A 17,189-nucleotide genomic window follows, 5' to 3' on the forward strand; every position below is an offset into this window, starting at 1 on the left:
TTTCGCGTTGTTAATCCAAAAAATCGAAATTGAAGAATAGAAATAAATCACCCACAACATTATGCACTGTAATCGTTTATATTTTCATTTTTCATTGAAACTTCGCTCTGTTTAGGGTAGAGGGACCTTTCTTTTGAAATTTAACGAGTATGCCAGATTTTGGGAATTCTACCTCTACTAAATTAATATTTTGTTTGGAAAAAGATAGTCATCTAATAACTAATATTACCATCTGTTTAGATAACTGAAATTCATATATAGACAGATTGGTAAATTATGACCTTGTATTATCATACCATATATAAAATATATACATATACATTCAGTAAATTGTTTTTTTACTTTTGTATATGGTTAATTGGCGTTCATTGTATCGTCTAAGGAGACGTATTAAGATGGAACAACTTTCAAAACAACGATGGTTTAGTAATCCTGATTCTAAAACAATACCACTAGACACTGCCATTCTATTATACCCAACATATACATGTAGTACGAATAGTTCAAACACTCAAGAGTATTTAACAAGACTACGTCTATTGGTAGCTGCTCCAGGTAATGAAAATTCAAGAAAAAATAAAATCATCTTAACGTTATGTAAACAATACTTAAAGGAACAATCATCGATCACTCAATCTAGACTCAATGGGTTTTTATCAAGAAGTATACCGACATCAAGAATCATCCTAGATTTGTTAAATAATAATAATACTGTGGCAGATACTCAATTCTTAGATACTGACCCGAGAGGATTGCTCACGACAACTCTAACAAGCTCGTACATCCCACATGCATTAAGGGTCACTTTGGATACACCATCGAGTTTTCCTCGATTGATATCAGATGTATATCCGACTCATTACATTAAACCGAACGGGATAGGGGTCATTAGTGATATAGATGATACGATTAAACATACAGGTGTCACAGGTGATAAGAAATCCATGTTTAAGAACGTCTTTGTCACAGCGTGGCAGGAATGGGTCGTGGATGGGATTCCACAATGGTTTAATGGCTTGGCTTCACAATATAATGTCGATTTCTTTTATGTATCGAATTCCCCGTTACAATTATATCCTACTTTACAAAATTATATTTCAAAGACGTTACCTAATGGCCCAATCTTTTTAAAACAATATGCAGGAAATATGTTCGCTAGTATAATGAACACATCATCAGCTAATAATAAGAAAGACACTATCGAACAGATCCTGAATGATTTCCCACTGAAAAAATTCTTATTGATTGGGGATTCAGGGGAGAAGGATTTTGAAACATATATCGACATTGCATTGCGATACCCTGAACAAATCATTGCCATTTATATTCGTTGTTGTAAGGATTCCATCAGTGATGGGAGTCACAACGATGTCGCAATGGTGCAAGAATTAAACGACACCATTGCAATACAATATATGAAACCATTCCAACCGCCGTCAGTACCGAGTAAACCATCAATCACTTTGACAGACTCTCAAAGGGAATCCATTAGAGTCTCGAAGGAAAGAGTACCTCCACCACCACCACCTCCTTTACCAAAACGCCCGTCGTCTTCGCTGCCTCCCTCAACATCATTATCATCATCATCATCATCATCATCATCATCATCATCATCGTCATCATCGTCATCATCGTCATCATCTTCTTCTGAAGCTTCGATATCTGCTTCTCCGAACCTCCCTTTACGACCCAGAGAAAAGAGTTCAAGTCATGACATGTATGTAATGCCTTCGACACAGAACGATTATAATACATATGATGAATATTTCGATAAGAATGCTGACTCTTGGAAATTAAGACTGAATGCTGGATTACGACAATTAATTAATTTACCGAACTTCAACATAGATATCCAATTCTTCATTGATCCAACAACTTGCATGACAAATTCAATGAAATTAATACGTACTCGTAAATAGAATAAATAACCAATTAAGAAGCATATACATTTTATTTAAAACCGAACTGTGACGTTAACCTTATTCAATAAAGGAAAAGATCATTATTTTCTACCGATGATTCCTAATCTAAAAAAAATTACACATACTCATCTAAATATCAAGATGCTCTACCTTGCACATGATAAATATTTAATCACCTCTCCACTCCACTTTAAACTGACGCTACATTACTTGATTATGATTATAATGATCATCAGCATCGTATCTATTATCACAATACATTATTTTAATATGCTTCGCTTTTTAATAATACCCGGCGGCGCCCCAAATTTTAGTTGTTGGTTTTCGCTTAACGCAAATGGAATGAAAATTTTGATTGTTGGTGAACTCTCTCTAAACACAGATAGGCCGATTGTTGTAACAGTTTAATTTTGTTTAAAAAATTAGGTGGAGGAAGATACAGCTGTCATTCATAAATAAAGATTAAATCATTAAAGATAGCTAATAGTTAGAAATACAAGAAGCTTATCAAGCTATTAAAGATATAAAACCATTATATATCTACGCAATAACAGGATGGCTCCAAGTTCTAAAAATAAGAAGAAGAAGGCTAAGGCCAAACATGGTAAAAAGAATCATTCTAATAATGACATCAGCCCGTCGAGGCTACCAACAGAAATGAATGCAGAAGTATTTGATAGTTCTGAAGAATATCCAACCAGTCGTGTTATAAAGAGTGGTCCAAATGGTGACGTTATCGTGGAATCAATAACTTCCGATGATGATGACATGAAACATAAAAAGAAAAATGATGCGAAAGATAATACAGATAATATGAACAATAATGAACCTTCTACTATGGCATCTGTCTTAGATAATCATTGGGAAACTTTATCTCCAGAGATTAAAAAGAGAATACTAAGAATAGATAAGAATGAAGTATTTTATGTCATCCAAAAATATCAAAGCACTCATAATTGTAATTGTACAGTTTGTGGACGTCGTCATATGTCTATGGACCAAGAAATGGAAAGGATATATAATACATTATATGAGATCGATAAAGTGAAAGATCCAGAGATTAATCCGGTGAAGTTCCATCTAGGTATAATTAAGGAGCTTCAACTTTCAAGACATACGGATGAGAACAATACTGAAGAATCGCCGTCTAGGGTACCTCATGACGATACGCTCAATGGTAGCACTCCGATAAAATCTTTTATACCCTCTAGTAATGTGGAGTCACTGAAAGAAGAAGTAATGCATTTTAAACAGAATAGACAACGAAAATACATAGACGACGAATCATCCAACCAGAACAAAGGACAATTAAATACTGAAGATGAAGAAAACGTTCTTGAAACTAAACAAAATGCACCACAGATTGCTTTAGCACAACAATACAAAGATTTTACCAAGAATTTTATATCATCTCATCCAAAACTAGCCAGTGAATATGTTAACAAGATGATGCTTTATCCTGATATGTTAAATGTGACGAACAATATGATGGGTATTGGTTCAGATAAAAATTTTGTTGCAACAATGACTGATTTTGTAGCCCAAAAACTGAAGAATGGTGCTGATGAAATAAATAAGGACGGCATGGGTGACCCGAAGGTGTTTACTACCATGTTACATAACGGTACACCTTTAACACCTGATGAATATATTGAACTTCAAAGGAATATCGCGGATAGAATGACTAACTCCTATGATACAAAGAAAAGAGAATTTAACTCCATATCCCCTCTTGAAAAGGAATTATTTGTAAGATTTATGTTAAGTGATAACAGAAAACAATTTGAAGATATTGTGATGCAATCATTTCGGGAAAAGTTCGACTACGAATTTGGTGGATCATCTATCAGTGCGTCATTGGCTGCTGCAGCCGCAGCTGCAACGTTAACTAATCCTCTTTCTGCATTAAATTCAACGCAAGATTCTACAAAGTTCCATAACTATGATGCAAGGAATGATGTTTCTGATGATGAATACGAATATTCAGATTATGATGATGAAGAAGAAGAAGAAGACGACGATGAACACGGTGGAAGTGGAATTTTATCAGATTATTTAGAAGACGAAGATGAAACTCATCCAAAAGCTAGTTACGACGAAGATGGTCATTTTGACGCGAATGATCACATGATGAAACACCATCCCGAACACTTGAATTATACTCCTCAACCTAACAATGGAAATTTCCACCAATATTTGGGATCTGATGAATTTGAAGAAGATGGGGACAGTTATGATGATGATGAGGAAGAAGCAGAAGAAGAAGAATTTGAAGGAGAAGAAGAAGAAGAGGAAGAAGAAGAGGGAGAAGATAATGATATTGGCGATGAAGAAGATGGTTATGAAAGTCCTTACGACGAAGCTGAACGTTTAGAAGAAGGTCGTAAACTATTACAAATTGCAATTACTAAACTCTTGCAAGGTCGAATATTAGAATCCTACCACGAATCGGAAGCTGAAAATAATAGATTAAAATTGTTAAAAGAATTAGAAGATGAACAGAAATCTAAGGAAGAGAAGAAACAAAAGAAACAAAAGAAGAAGGAAAAAGAAAAAGAAAAGAAAAAACAACAACAATTAGCTAAAGAAGAAGAAAAGAGGAAAAAAATTGATGAAGAGGAACGAATTAAAAAGGAAAACGAAGCTCGTGAATTAGAAAGAAGAGAGGCCCAACGTAAGAAAGTAGAAGAAGTTAAAAGAAAGAAAGATGAAGAGAAAAGACGAAAGTTAGAGGAACAACGTAAAAGAGAAGAACTCCAGGAACGTCAAAGAAAACTAAAGGAAGAACAAAAACGTAAAAGAGAAGAAGAAAAGAAAAAAAAGGAGGAAGAAAAGAAAAAATCAAAAGAAAGTAAGAGACAGATACAATCTGAAGAAACCAGTAAAAATTTAGAGCTAGAACGACAATCGATTCAAGCACCACTTTCACAAACTGATGATAGCTTACCACCCCTTAAGCAATCTAATATAACAAAGGAATCAAACATTTCAAGCAATATTTTGGAACCTCCAAAGTTTGAAAGCGTTAGTAACGACATTTCAGATATTATAAGTTCCGTAACTGCATTCAAATCTATCTCTGAATCTCCGTCACACCTTCAAAATCTATTACATCCTCAAATCCCTACGATGGGAACGCCAGTCTCGAAAACTGCTCGTAGTAGTATTGACCAAACGACCAACCCACTTGCTTTAGATGCAAACCAGTTATTCCCAACAACAAATAGTCTGCTCTCTACACCTGTCTTACCAACATCAAGACAAAATGAATTTGATAATCTATATTCATCGTTATCGAATAATCCACCTCCAGCATTAGCAGGGTTGCCTGGATCTAATATGGAGACACCTTTGTGGAATTCCTATTCGTCTCCAAGCATATCACAAGCGATTGGGAACCCTATGACCCAAACAGATCCATTGGCATATCGTTCTGTCACAGGGACACCACAAGCTAGATTGGCTTCTTACAATCAAATTGCAAATACCAATCAATCCAAACAATCTTTCACTGATGAATTAAATTCTTTAACAAACATGCTTTCATATTCTGGTTTGAATGAACCAAATTTTACAACTAGTTCTGCTGATCAGATGTGGAATAATGGACAAAGGAATTCCACATCAGCTAGAATAGCAACACAACCGATGAGTAACTTGAATACATCGGGCAGTTCTCTTCATAATTCTGTTCCTTCAACTGCTATGCATCAATTTATGGATACCAATTCTGCACGTTCAGGTTCAATATGGAATAATAGTATAATTGATCAAAGCAATCAAACTCCTTTAGCTAGTTCAACAAACAATACTTCAAGGGTTGGAGCGAATACGATGAATAGACCACTTCAAGATCAAACAACTGACGTATCAAATTTGTTACCTTCTAGCATTTGGAATGAACCGTCTCCAACTTTCATGAATACGAATACCAATATGGTACCTCAAACCTCCAATAATAATATTTTCAATAAGGAACAATCTATTTCAGATATGATTTACAAAGAGTGTAATATATTGCAACAACAAGATCCGTTACAACAACCTTATATTTTGACTGAATTACTATTCCATCGTATAGCTTTCTTAGGGTTAGATTATAATACTTTCATGAATATTCTATTGAATATGAGAAGTAATTATGGGGTAGAGGCAATTCCTGATGTTAACGGGACAATCTCACATATTATGTTGAGTAAGAGTACAATGATGCCTTCACCACCCTCAATAGCTGATATCAGTCTCCATCCTCAAGATCCAATGAACTTGGCTAATGATGTCTTTAAATCAGCTAGTGTTAATACTTCAATGGGTAATATAGACTAAAGGCAAAGTAGTTTTCCTTCTGGACCTTTATTACATAATTCGATTCCATCATCTGGATTTCACAATAAATAGAATGCTAAATAAATATTTCAGTTTAATTAAACAACAGATACGCCAAGTATTAAAAAAACATGAGCCAAATGGTATTATGATAAATACTCAACGTAGATAATAGTGTCTTTATAAAATCTAAAATTAGTAATTATGAACAACAATTATTTTTTATTTGACCTTCCAAAAGGGTCTCCCTTATGTTATGTGTCTATTATAATACCTCTATTATGAACTGTCACTATAATAATAATAATATTCGGAAAAATTAAATTCTACAGGCTGTATCAATAAGCCTCAAGGCGCACGCAGTAAATATTAAAGTCAAACGAACAAGTCATTGTTTTACTTTAATGTTCCTTAGAATGTACATGTAAAGAACAAATTAAGGTAATAGCACCGGTAGAGTTAATATAAATCATATCATAATAATATATTTGTTGTTTTTAAAATTTCCCTATAAGGCTTGAAACATTAACCACGAACCATTTTCCAAAGGCTGCAGTTATTTGTTTTATAACTTGAATAATATATTTATATTTATAAATCTTTTTTTTCACGAACTAAGATATCGAAAGACCTTTAATAAAATCCCATATCAATTTAAATTTGTAGAATATCACAACTAGTGAGAACAGCTATTGCAATATATTGTTCTACATTTATTAAAACTCGAAAGAAACAGGTAAAAGGAAAAAGAGAGGAAGGACATCTTATATTACCCTTATTATCAATTTATAGACTATACACTCTCACAATGCCAGAAAATGCAATCAAGAGAAAATTGGTTATTATTGGAGATGGTGCATGCGGTAAGACATCGCTATTATATGTATTTACCCTGGGCAAGTTTCCAGAAGAGTATCATCCTACAGTGTTCGAGAACTATGTTACGGACTGCAGAGTAGATGGAATCAAAGTCTTACTAGGTCTATGGGATACAGCAGGTCAAGAAGAATATGAACGATTAAGACCATTTTCCTATTCTAAGGCAGATATACTATTGATTGGGTTCGCTGTAGACGATGTCGAATCATTAGAAAACGCAAGAAATAAATGGGCAACTGAAGCTCTTAGATATTGTCCTAATGCTCCCATAATATTGGTAGGCTTAAAGAAAGATCTTAGAGAGAAAGGACTAAATGAACATGGTGAAAAGGTAGAAATGGTTAATCCAAAGGATGCTCAAGAAGTAGCAAGGGCCATCGGAGCAAAAAAATATATGGAGTGTAGTGCATTAACAGGTGAAGGAGTAGATGATGTCTTTGAATTAGCAACGAGAACAAGTTTATTAATGACAGATGATCCTGGTACAAAATGTTGTACGTTATCATGACCATCCTTTAAACGATTCTCATAAAGTCTCAACTTTTCACATCCAATTTTAACTGCATATATAATAAGACAAGATCATATATAGAGATATATACATACACATCTATATACACTGAATTGCACACACATTTAGATACTTCACTAAGTACATTTTTTTACATGTTGTTCACTCTCAAGAAAATCATACAAAGTCATCACCTTCTAACGTCACAGTACAAACCTCTTCCATAAGTAGTTTACCAATCACATATAACATATATCTATCAATCAATATGACTTTTATGTACATATGTAATAACAAGGAAGTTTTGTGACAATTAAAATAATAATGAAAGATTCAAGATGGGTTAATTATTTTATAATTAGTGAAGTTTTGTTTAATAATCAAATTATTTAGTCAAATCTAACGACGGAACCTTCTTTTCTTACCTTCGGAAAGCATCGTTGTAACCAATTATATCCCGATAAAGACATCATTGGGATTAAATGAGATGCTCTTGCAATGCCTCAACTTGATTCAAATTCTAATTCAGTTAGATCATTTTATAATAGATTCCGCGTTTCGGCATCCTACAAAACAAACAAAACACGAAAATTTTATATTATTATTATTTTTTTTCATTTGGGGTAAGGGGAAGATGACTTTTATTTATTTTGATTTTAAAATAAACAAATCTAAAATTTTTGAATAATAGAATATTTTGCTTTTGAATTATATATTCTATGTTTTGTTTCTGTGATTAATCCCATAACAACATTTTTAATAGAGATATTTAGTTCTACTAAAGCGGTTCAACAATGTCTAGAGCACAGAAGACCGCCACTGAGAGATATCAGAAAATCTCTCAATTGGAACATATCTTGAAAAGACCAGATACATATATCGGTTCTGTTGAATTTCATGAACAAGAACAATGGATTTTTGATGAGACGACGGAATGTCTAGTAGAGAAACAGGTTAAGATTGTCCCTGGCCTATTTAAGATCTTTGACGAAATTTTGGTTAACGCTGCAGATAACAAAGTCCGTGATTCATCAATGAAGAAGATCGAAGTTACAATTACTCCCGAAGAAAATTTAATTGAGGTAAAGAATGACGGTAAAAGTATACCGATTGAGATCCATCAAAAAGAGAAAATATACATTCCTGAATTGATTTTTGGTCATTTGTTAACTTCTTCAAATTATGATGATGAAGAAAAGAAAGTGACAGGTGGTAGAAATGGTTATGGTGCTAAATTATGTAACATTTTCTCTAAAGAATTTATATTAGAGACCGCTGACCCCAAGAAAGGTAAAAAATATGTTCAAATATGGGAAAATAATATGAATGTCTGCAAGCCACCAACTATCACTTCTTACAAAAAAGGGCCATCTTATACGAAGGTCTCATTCAAACCTGACCTAGCAAGATTCAATATGGAAGTCTTAGATGATGATATTCTGGGTGTTATGCGTCGTCGTGTCTATGATATCAATGGGTCTGTGAGGGATATCAGTGTCTCCTTAAATGGTAAAGCTCTGAAAATTAGAAACTTTAAGAATTATGTTGAATTGTATTTGAAATCTTTGGAGAAAATGAAACAAATAAATAACAATCAGGATGCAACCAAACAGGATACCCCAACAATTTTATACGAGAAAATTAGTGATCGTTGGGAAGTGGCATTTGCAGTTTCAGATATTTCATTCCAACAAATCTCTTTTGTTAATTCTATTGCTACGACATCTGGTGGTACACATGTTAATTATGTGGCTGACCAAATTGTTAAAAAAGTTGGTGATTATTTCAAGAAAAAGAAAAAAAGAATAAAACCATTTCAAATTAAAAACAACATCTTTATCTTTATCAATTGTTTAATTGAAAACCCTGCTTTTACTTCCCAAACAAAGGAGCAACTAACCACTCGTGTCAAGGATTTTGGTTCTCGTTGTGAAATATCAAATGACTACATTAATAAGATCTTGAAAACTGATTTAGCTACTAGAATTTTTGATGCCGCCGATGAGAACGATGCTAAAGCTCTAAAACAATCAGACGGGTCAAGAAAGAGCAGAATAACTGAGTACCCCAAATTAGAAGATGCTAATAAAGCAGGTACCAAAGATGGTCATAAATGTACATTGATCTTGACAGAAGGTGACTCTGCCTTGTCATTAGCTGTTCTTGGTTTAGCTGTTGTTGGTAGAGATCATTATGGTTGTTACCCATTACGTGGTAAAATGTTAAATGTCAGAGAAGCAAGTGCTGACCAAATTCTAAAGAATGCTGAAATCCAGGCCATCAAGAAAATTATGGGTCTACAACATAGAAAAAAATATGAAGATACCCAATCCTTAAGATATGGTCACTTAATGATCATGACAGATCAAGATCACGATGGTTCACATATTAAAGGTTTAATTATTAATTTCATAGAATCCTCATTCCCCGGTTTGCTGGATATCCCCGGTTTCTTGGTTGAATTCATTACGCCCATCGTTAAGGTAACAATCACAAAACCTAAGAAACAATCTATCGCGTTCTACAATATGCCAGATTATGAACAATGGAGAGAGGAAGAGAGTTACAAGTATTCTTGGAAACAAAAGTATTATAAGGGTCTGGGTACATCTCAAGGTAATGAAGTTCGTGAGTATTTTGCCGATTTGGATAAGCATTTAAAAACCTTCCATGCTCTAGAGGGCAATGACAAGGATCTTATTGATTTAGCATTCTCCAAAAAGAAAGCTGATGATCGTAAGGAATGGTTAAGACAATATGAACCAGGTACTGTGTTGGATCCAAATCTGACCGAAATCCCTATCAGTGATTTCATTAATAAAGAATTAATTCTTTTCTCCTTAGCAGATAACGTTAGATCCATTCCAAATATCCTTGATGGTCTAAAACCGGGTCAAAGAAAAGTTATGTTTGGTTCCTTCAAACGTAATCTACGTACTGAAATCAAGGTTTCCCAACTTGCTCCATATGTCAGTGAAGCCACAGCATACCACCACGGTGAACAATCTTTAGAACAAACTATTATTGGTTTAGCTCAAAATTTTGTTGGTACAAACAACATTTATATGTTAATGCCAAATGGTGCTTTCGGTACAAGGGCTACTGGTGGTAAAGATGCGGCTGCTTCAAGGTATATTTACACTGAATTGAACAAATTAACAAGGAAAATTTTCCATCCAGCTGATGATCCACTATTCAATTATTTACAAGATGACGAAAAAACTGTTGAACCAGAATGGTACTTACCAATTATACCAATGGTACTTGTAAACGGTTCTGAAGGTATCGGTACTGGTTGGAGTACAAATATTCCTTCGTTCAATCCAGATGATATTGTGAGAAATATTAGACATTTGATGGACGATGAAGAACTTGAACCTTTGTATCCTTGGTTTAGAGGTTGGACAGGTACAGTCGAAATCGTCGAAAAACAACGTTACAGAATGTATGGTAGAATCGAACAAGTCGGACCTAACAAATTGGAAATAACCGAATTACCAGCCAAGACTTGGACTTCTACTATCAAGGAATATTTACTACTTGGTATCAGTGGGAATGAAAGGAATAAACCTTGGATTAAAGATATGGAGGAACAACATAGTCACGATATCAAATTCATCATCACCCTTACTGATGAAGAAATGAAGAAAACCAAAAAGGTCGGTTTCTATGAAAGGTTCAAACTAATTTCTCCTATTAGTATGTTAAACATGGTCGGTTTTAACTCACACGGCAAAATTAATAGATATAATGATCCAAATGATATCTTAACTGAATTCTATTATGTTAGATTGGAATATTATCAAAAGAGAAAAGATTATTTGACTGAAATTTTGCAATGGGAATTAGAGAAATTATCCTACCAAGTGAAATTTATCAAAATGATTGTTGATAAGCAATTGACTGTTACTAATAAACCCCGTAAACAAATCATGGGAGAGTTTGAAACTCTTGGGTTCCCAAGATTTAACAAAAAGGGTAAACCATATTATGGTCCTATTGAATCAAATGAAAAGGCAGACGATGAAGATACCGAAGAAAACAACGAATCAAACAATAATAATCTTGAAGAAGGAAACGATACTGTTAATGGTCCCGAAGAAACCTACGGTACGTTTGAATATCTATTGGGTATGAGAATCTGGTCATTAACAAAGGAAAGATATGACAAGCTAATGAAACAACAACAGGAGAAACAAACAGAGCTTGAAAGCTTATTAAAGTTATCTGCTAAGGATATTTGGAATAACGACCTGGATGAATTTTCTAAAGCATACGATGAGTTTATTAAATTAGACCAAGAGATGAGAGAGGGTGAATCTGAAAATAAGAAATCAAAAGCCTCTGCCAAACGTAAAAGGGGAAGAAATGATGAAGATTTCGACCCAAATAAAAAGAAACCAAAGAGAAGACTCACCAAGAAGATAAAAGAGGAAGCAAACTTCAAGAGGGTTTTACTTAAACCTAAGGCTGTGGTGAAACCAAAACGTGTCCTTAAGATAAAGACGGAAGCTGTTACAAAAGAGGACAGTACTGTTCAATCTGAAGCACCATTAACTACAGGTCAAAACACACCTGAATTAACTGCAGATGCTGGCAAAAATGCTACAATTTTTGACAATGTTGTGAAGAAAGAGGAACCAGCTAGTGGAATAAGTGCATTCACCAGTAAATTTAAAAAGATAACTGATGTATTTGATAAAATGGATACTAAGGAAGTCGAGAATACTGCTGAAACTTCAACAAAAGAAGGCCAGTATACCACTGATTCATCCTCAAAAGATGAACAAGCCACACTTGTGGATACGACTGAAAAATCTACTGCTAAGAAAGATTCTCCTAAGAAATCTAAGAAATCTGTCGAATTATCAGACGAAAGTGATTTAGAAATTTTAAGTGATGCACAAGATGATGACAATGATGAAGAGATCCAACCACGTAAGAGAAATAGCAGAGCTAGAACTCCCAAAAAATCATACGTTGAAGAGGCAATCGAGCTATCCGATGACAGTTTCATCGACGATGACGATGAGAACGACGAGGTAGCTGATGATTCTGATGCATCCTTTGGTTTTGATCAATAAAAATTGTGCCATAAATAAAATGTATATATATATTAAATGTCCAAATAATTTTAAATAAGTAAAAAACAAATGTCTGATTTCTATGGAGGTAATCTTTTCGGTCAAACATATGTTACGTCAGGAAAATTTCCTGATCCTATATTTATTTACTTTCTTGGTTCAAGTGTGACAGCGAAAAAAAAAGGTGGAATTTGGAAATCACAGTTGTAAACTCATCAACGCCGAGAATAAACAAGATTGACTCATCGTTTTTTTCATCATCAATGGAAAACTGTAGTAGTACAGTATATAAGAAAAATGTTACTTTTAATAAAAGTACTTGTAAGTTTATCGAGGGTTCAACAAGTTAACCCCAAAGTACAGAATGCTTCGATTCAGAAGATATATTTCAGTTTCCAGGAACTTATTTCAAGCGATTTCAAAAGCCCAGTCACAAAGTTATATAAAATTATTTAAACAGCCATATTTCCATAAAATTAATGAGCAATTAAATAAAAGAATTGAAACATTAGAACCGTACGAACTTTCCAATGAGATAACTAATGTTGTGAAAGATTTAAAATTTACCGAGCAGGAAGCTTCTGTCGTGCATAACAAAATTATCGAAGAGCTGACTAAGTACAATTTTGGTATAGCTACTATTCAATCACAGCTTTTAAAGGAATTGAAACAGAAATTATCTATAGAAGCTCTTTTACAATTGATTGAACATAACCCTGGTAGAATTAACTCATCTTGGGATCTATTTGTTGACAATACGAAAGGTTTTGAGGAAGTACCAGACGAATTGTTTGTTAAAGTTTTGTTAAAAATTGTGAACTTTGATAGTGCAGATGTTAAGGATGGGAAGACTGCGATGACAGTTACTGATATTACCAATGCGATATATATTCTTTCAAATATAAAAAACAAAACATTAGTAGACCAAAAGTTAATTGATAGAATTGCCACTGCGATCTTAGAATCAAATGCCACCAAATGTCTCCCACTAATTTTAGGTTATTCTCCATCACTTCGTGTTTTTAATGAAAAATATGAAGAGTTAACATACTTACAAACCTATTATGTTTTTAAGTCGTACCGTTTCGAAGATTTGAGGACATCTCCAGTTTATGTATATAAATTGGTCAAAGGGACTGGAAGACCTGATAAACTAAAACCTACAGAAGAGGAATTAGAGGCAAACAAATCTATTGATGAACAAATTACAAATATTAACAAAATTTTAAATCACAAATGGGAACTCAGCACTCCTGAACTTGTACCAGCTCATGTCGAAAAGAATTTTTTCCGTATTCTAGAGGATTTACAAAATGGCAATAAGATCCAAACAGATTTTGGTTTCGTAAAGTTAATTCTGAGAATATTTTCATTAACTAGGGGAAATATCGAAGAATTTATGGATTTTTACATTAAATGTGGTAACAAATTTACAGAAATAAAAGATGAGATGGCGTTTGAAGCATACATGGCATATAGTTATAAGGCATTTAAAACAGGGGACGCATCGTTTCTTCAAGCTGCTCAAAATTGGTTGCCGAAAACATCCCATAATCCTATACTAAGAACAAATATACTAAGGGTATCGATTTTAACAAATTCGAGGTTTGATATTGAGAAATCTCTGAGTATATTTAACGATAATATCCACAACTTAAGTAAAGAAAAAAGTGAACACGAAATTGGATCTCAAGCTGATTTAGTCACAGAGTCATTGATATTAGCATATTTATATAAAGAAGACATTGATTTCGCTAGAATGGTACTTGATAAAGCAATGGGGGAAAAACTATTTTCTGGCAAGATTGCTGTCAGAAACATTCAGAAACATCTAGCCGGATATGGTGAGGCTGTCGAAAACAAGACTCTTCAAAAGTTCCTAAATGATGACATATGCGAATATCTGCAAAATTTATAGTATAATATATCTGGCCAATCATTATGTTATCTATGTAATCGTTATTTTATTTCTACTCATATCTGTAGTACTTGATTTCAATTCATATCGAAAACCTTTAAAGTTGCTTCTTACTATGGTCTGTTTCGACTATAGCAAAAATGCTCTGTACTCGGGTAATTTTTTGTCAATAGCTTCATAATTTAGTTTTTTTTATTTTGTACATTGTTTTCTCTCAGAACGAAATTTTTCAGCATCTGGAAAATTTTTTAAAATTGCAGACTTAATCTCATCTCATCGCAAAATAAAATGTATCTTCATCAGTCTATTGACATTTATATGAATCTTATACATGAAAAAGTAATAAAATTAGGTACATAACATATTGTTTTATACCCAATATTAAGAAAACAAACAAAAACAAGGCTATTATACATCTGATCTTCTAGAATGGCCAGGAAAAACAGATCACAATTTTCTATTCAAGAAAGAACAGCTAACAAAAGAAAACAAGAGGATGCACTTCTTGCCAGCGGTACCTTCGATGATGTAGGTGAAATTGCAGCCGACATGATATCTTATGAAGAGGAAGTAGTAGAGGAAACTCATCCAAGAAAGAGACGTTCGTCGTCCTGGGATGATGAAGAACAAGATTACGAATTGAAGCCAAGAGTATTACAGAACCCGGAAGAGGATATGGTGGAAGGTCTTCCTATTAAAATCAATGGTAAGGTCGAAAGAAACCTTTTGAAAAGACAAAAGAAAAAACATGAAATTGAGGAAGAAGAAGAAGAATCTGAGGAAGAAGTCAAGGAAGGAGAACCAAAAGAAGGTACGAAAGCAGTGGCTGAAGCTGAAGAAGAACCTGACACTGAAGAGAAAATCTTACAATTGCAAGAAGAGATTGCTGAGATGGTTGAAAATATTATGGAAGATCCTGAAGAGAATACCAGATACCTTACCCGTCTTGTTAAAATGGTCCAATCTAAAAACCCGAATACTTGTAAATTTTCAATACTTGCGTTGGTTCCTGTATTCAATAGTATTATGCCAGGTTATAGAATCAGACCATTAAGTGATATTGAAAAGAAAGAGAAAGTATCCAAAGAGGTTTCTAGATTAAGACATTTCGAACAAAACCTAGTGGTAAACTACAGGAATTACATTGAACGATTAAATGTTCTGTCTAAAGTTGCCAATAATGCTGATCCAATTAAAGTCTCACTTGGTGTTAACGCCATGCAAGCTGCTAATGGTATAATCTCTAATGCGTCACATTTTAATTTTAGAACTGAAGTTTTCTCAATTTTAATTCGTCGTATTTGTAAACCAAATCTTCGTGTCGATCCTATTGCCCTAACTATTATTAATACCGTTGAATCTCTATTTACTGGTGATGATGAAGGTAGTATATCTGTTGAAATTGTCAGAATTTTTTCTAAGGTTCTTAAGATTAGAAATTACATGATAGATGAATCAACTATGAATATCCTTCTATCGCTTGATATTTTACAAGATTATGACCCAAATACAAGGGATGAAGAAACAGAAATGAAGTTCAGAATGAAAAAGAAGGATAGAGTTCATTTATCCAAAAAAGAGAGAAAAGTAAGAAAGGAAATTAAAGAAATTGATGAAGAAATGCGTAAAGCGGAGCTTGTGGTTTCAGCAGAAGAAAGAGAAAAGAACCAGGCCGAAATATTGAAATTGGTTCTTGCGCTATACTTGAATATTCTAAAAGCTGGTCATACAAATCTTGTTGGTGCCGTTTTGGAAGGTTTATCCAAGTTTGGTAATATGGCTAACTTTGATCTATTAGGTGATTTCTTAGAGGTCATGAAGGAAATAATCCTTGACACAGATCTAACAGAATTAGCTCCTTCTGAAGTACGGAAAGTATTGTTATGCATTGTTAGTTCCTTTTCGTTAGTCTCGAACAATAGGCATATGAAGATTTCAGTGGATCTATCGACTTTTGTGAATGCGTTATATGCTATCCTATTCAATGTTGCATTAGATGCTGATATTGAATTATCTTATAAATCATTGAGATTAGCTGATCCATTAAATATGGAGTTGGTTAAACCTTCCGTCAATGTTTCGACAAAGGCTGAATTACTCTTAAAAGCCCTTAATTATATATTTTTCAGAACCAACTCGGGGACAAGAGAAAGAGCTGCTGCATTCACCAAGAGGTTGTATGTTGCTATTATGCATACACCTGAGAAGACAACTGTTGCTGTTTTGAAATTCATTGATAAATTAATGACAAAATACCCAGATATTGGAGGGTTATATTCTACCGAGGATAGAATAGGTAACGGTTCATACAATGTGAATACCGATATTATATCTAGATGTAATTCTGGAGCTGCTACTCTTTGGGAGAATTCTTTGCTTTCAAAACATTATTGCCCTGCAGTAACAAAAGGGATTAGCTCTTTGGCAAACAAGTCAAAGGAATCAAACAAATAGTCAATATATATAGACTTCATAAAAATAAAGATAAGATAAAATAAGAAATGTAGCATTTGTAAATTTGAATAATAATATTAACAATTTCTAATAGG

At 33.7% G+C, this 17,189-nt stretch overlaps 6 protein-coding genes across 6 annotated transcripts; all 6 read left to right on the forward strand.

Moving 5' to 3' along the window:
• Positions 1–350: 350 nt before the first annotated feature.
• On the forward strand, positions 351–1,919 carry APP1 (phosphatidate phosphatase APP1; the record flags this gene model as incomplete). Its single annotated transcript, XM_041548619.1, has 1 exon — positions 351–1,919. One exon carries the CDS (start codon positions 351–353, stop codon positions 1,917–1,919), a length of 1,569 nt encoding a protein of 522 aa, XP_041404553.1.
• Positions 1,920–2,477: 558 nt separating this feature from the next.
• On the forward strand, positions 2,478–6,248 carry NST1 (Nst1p; the record flags this gene model as incomplete). Its single annotated transcript, XM_041548620.1, has 1 exon — positions 2,478–6,248. One exon carries the CDS (start codon positions 2,478–2,480, stop codon positions 6,246–6,248), a length of 3,771 nt encoding a protein of 1,256 aa, XP_041404554.1.
• An 808-nt stretch (positions 6,249–7,056) lies between these two features.
• Positions 7,057–7,635, forward strand: RHO2 (Rho family GTPase RHO2; the record flags this gene model as incomplete). The annotated part of the gene is made up of 1 exon (XM_041548621.1): positions 7,057–7,635. The coding sequence occupies one exon, from the start codon at positions 7,057–7,059 to the stop codon at positions 7,633–7,635; it is 579 nt and encodes a 192-aa protein (XP_041404555.1).
• Positions 7,636–8,432: 797 nt separating this feature from the next.
• Positions 8,433–12,722, forward strand: TOP2 (DNA topoisomerase 2; the record flags this gene model as incomplete). The annotated part of the gene is made up of 1 exon (XM_041548622.1): positions 8,433–12,722. The coding sequence occupies one exon, from the start codon at positions 8,433–8,435 to the stop codon at positions 12,720–12,722; it is 4,290 nt and encodes a 1,429-aa protein (XP_041404556.1).
• A 364-nt stretch (positions 12,723–13,086) lies between these two features.
• Positions 13,087–14,640, forward strand: MRX12 (Mrx12p; the record flags this gene model as incomplete). Its single annotated transcript, XM_041548623.1, has 1 exon — positions 13,087–14,640. The coding sequence occupies one exon, from the start codon at positions 13,087–13,089 to the stop codon at positions 14,638–14,640; it is 1,554 nt and encodes a 517-aa protein (XP_041404557.1).
• Positions 14,641–15,069: 429 nt separating this feature from the next.
• On the forward strand, positions 15,070–17,094 carry NOC3 (Noc3p; the record flags this gene model as incomplete). Its single annotated transcript, XM_041548624.1, has 1 exon — positions 15,070–17,094. One exon carries the CDS (start codon positions 15,070–15,072, stop codon positions 17,092–17,094), a length of 2,025 nt encoding a protein of 674 aa, XP_041404558.1.
• Positions 17,095–17,189: the final 95 nt, after the last annotated feature.

This window comes from Maudiozyma barnettii, assembly GCF_903064755.1.
Source record: "Maudiozyma barnettii strain CLIB 1767 genome assembly, contig: KABA2_01, whole genome shotgun sequence".
Classification (NCBI taxonomy): domain Eukaryota; kingdom Fungi; phylum Ascomycota; class Saccharomycetes; order Saccharomycetales; family Saccharomycetaceae; genus Maudiozyma; species Maudiozyma barnettii.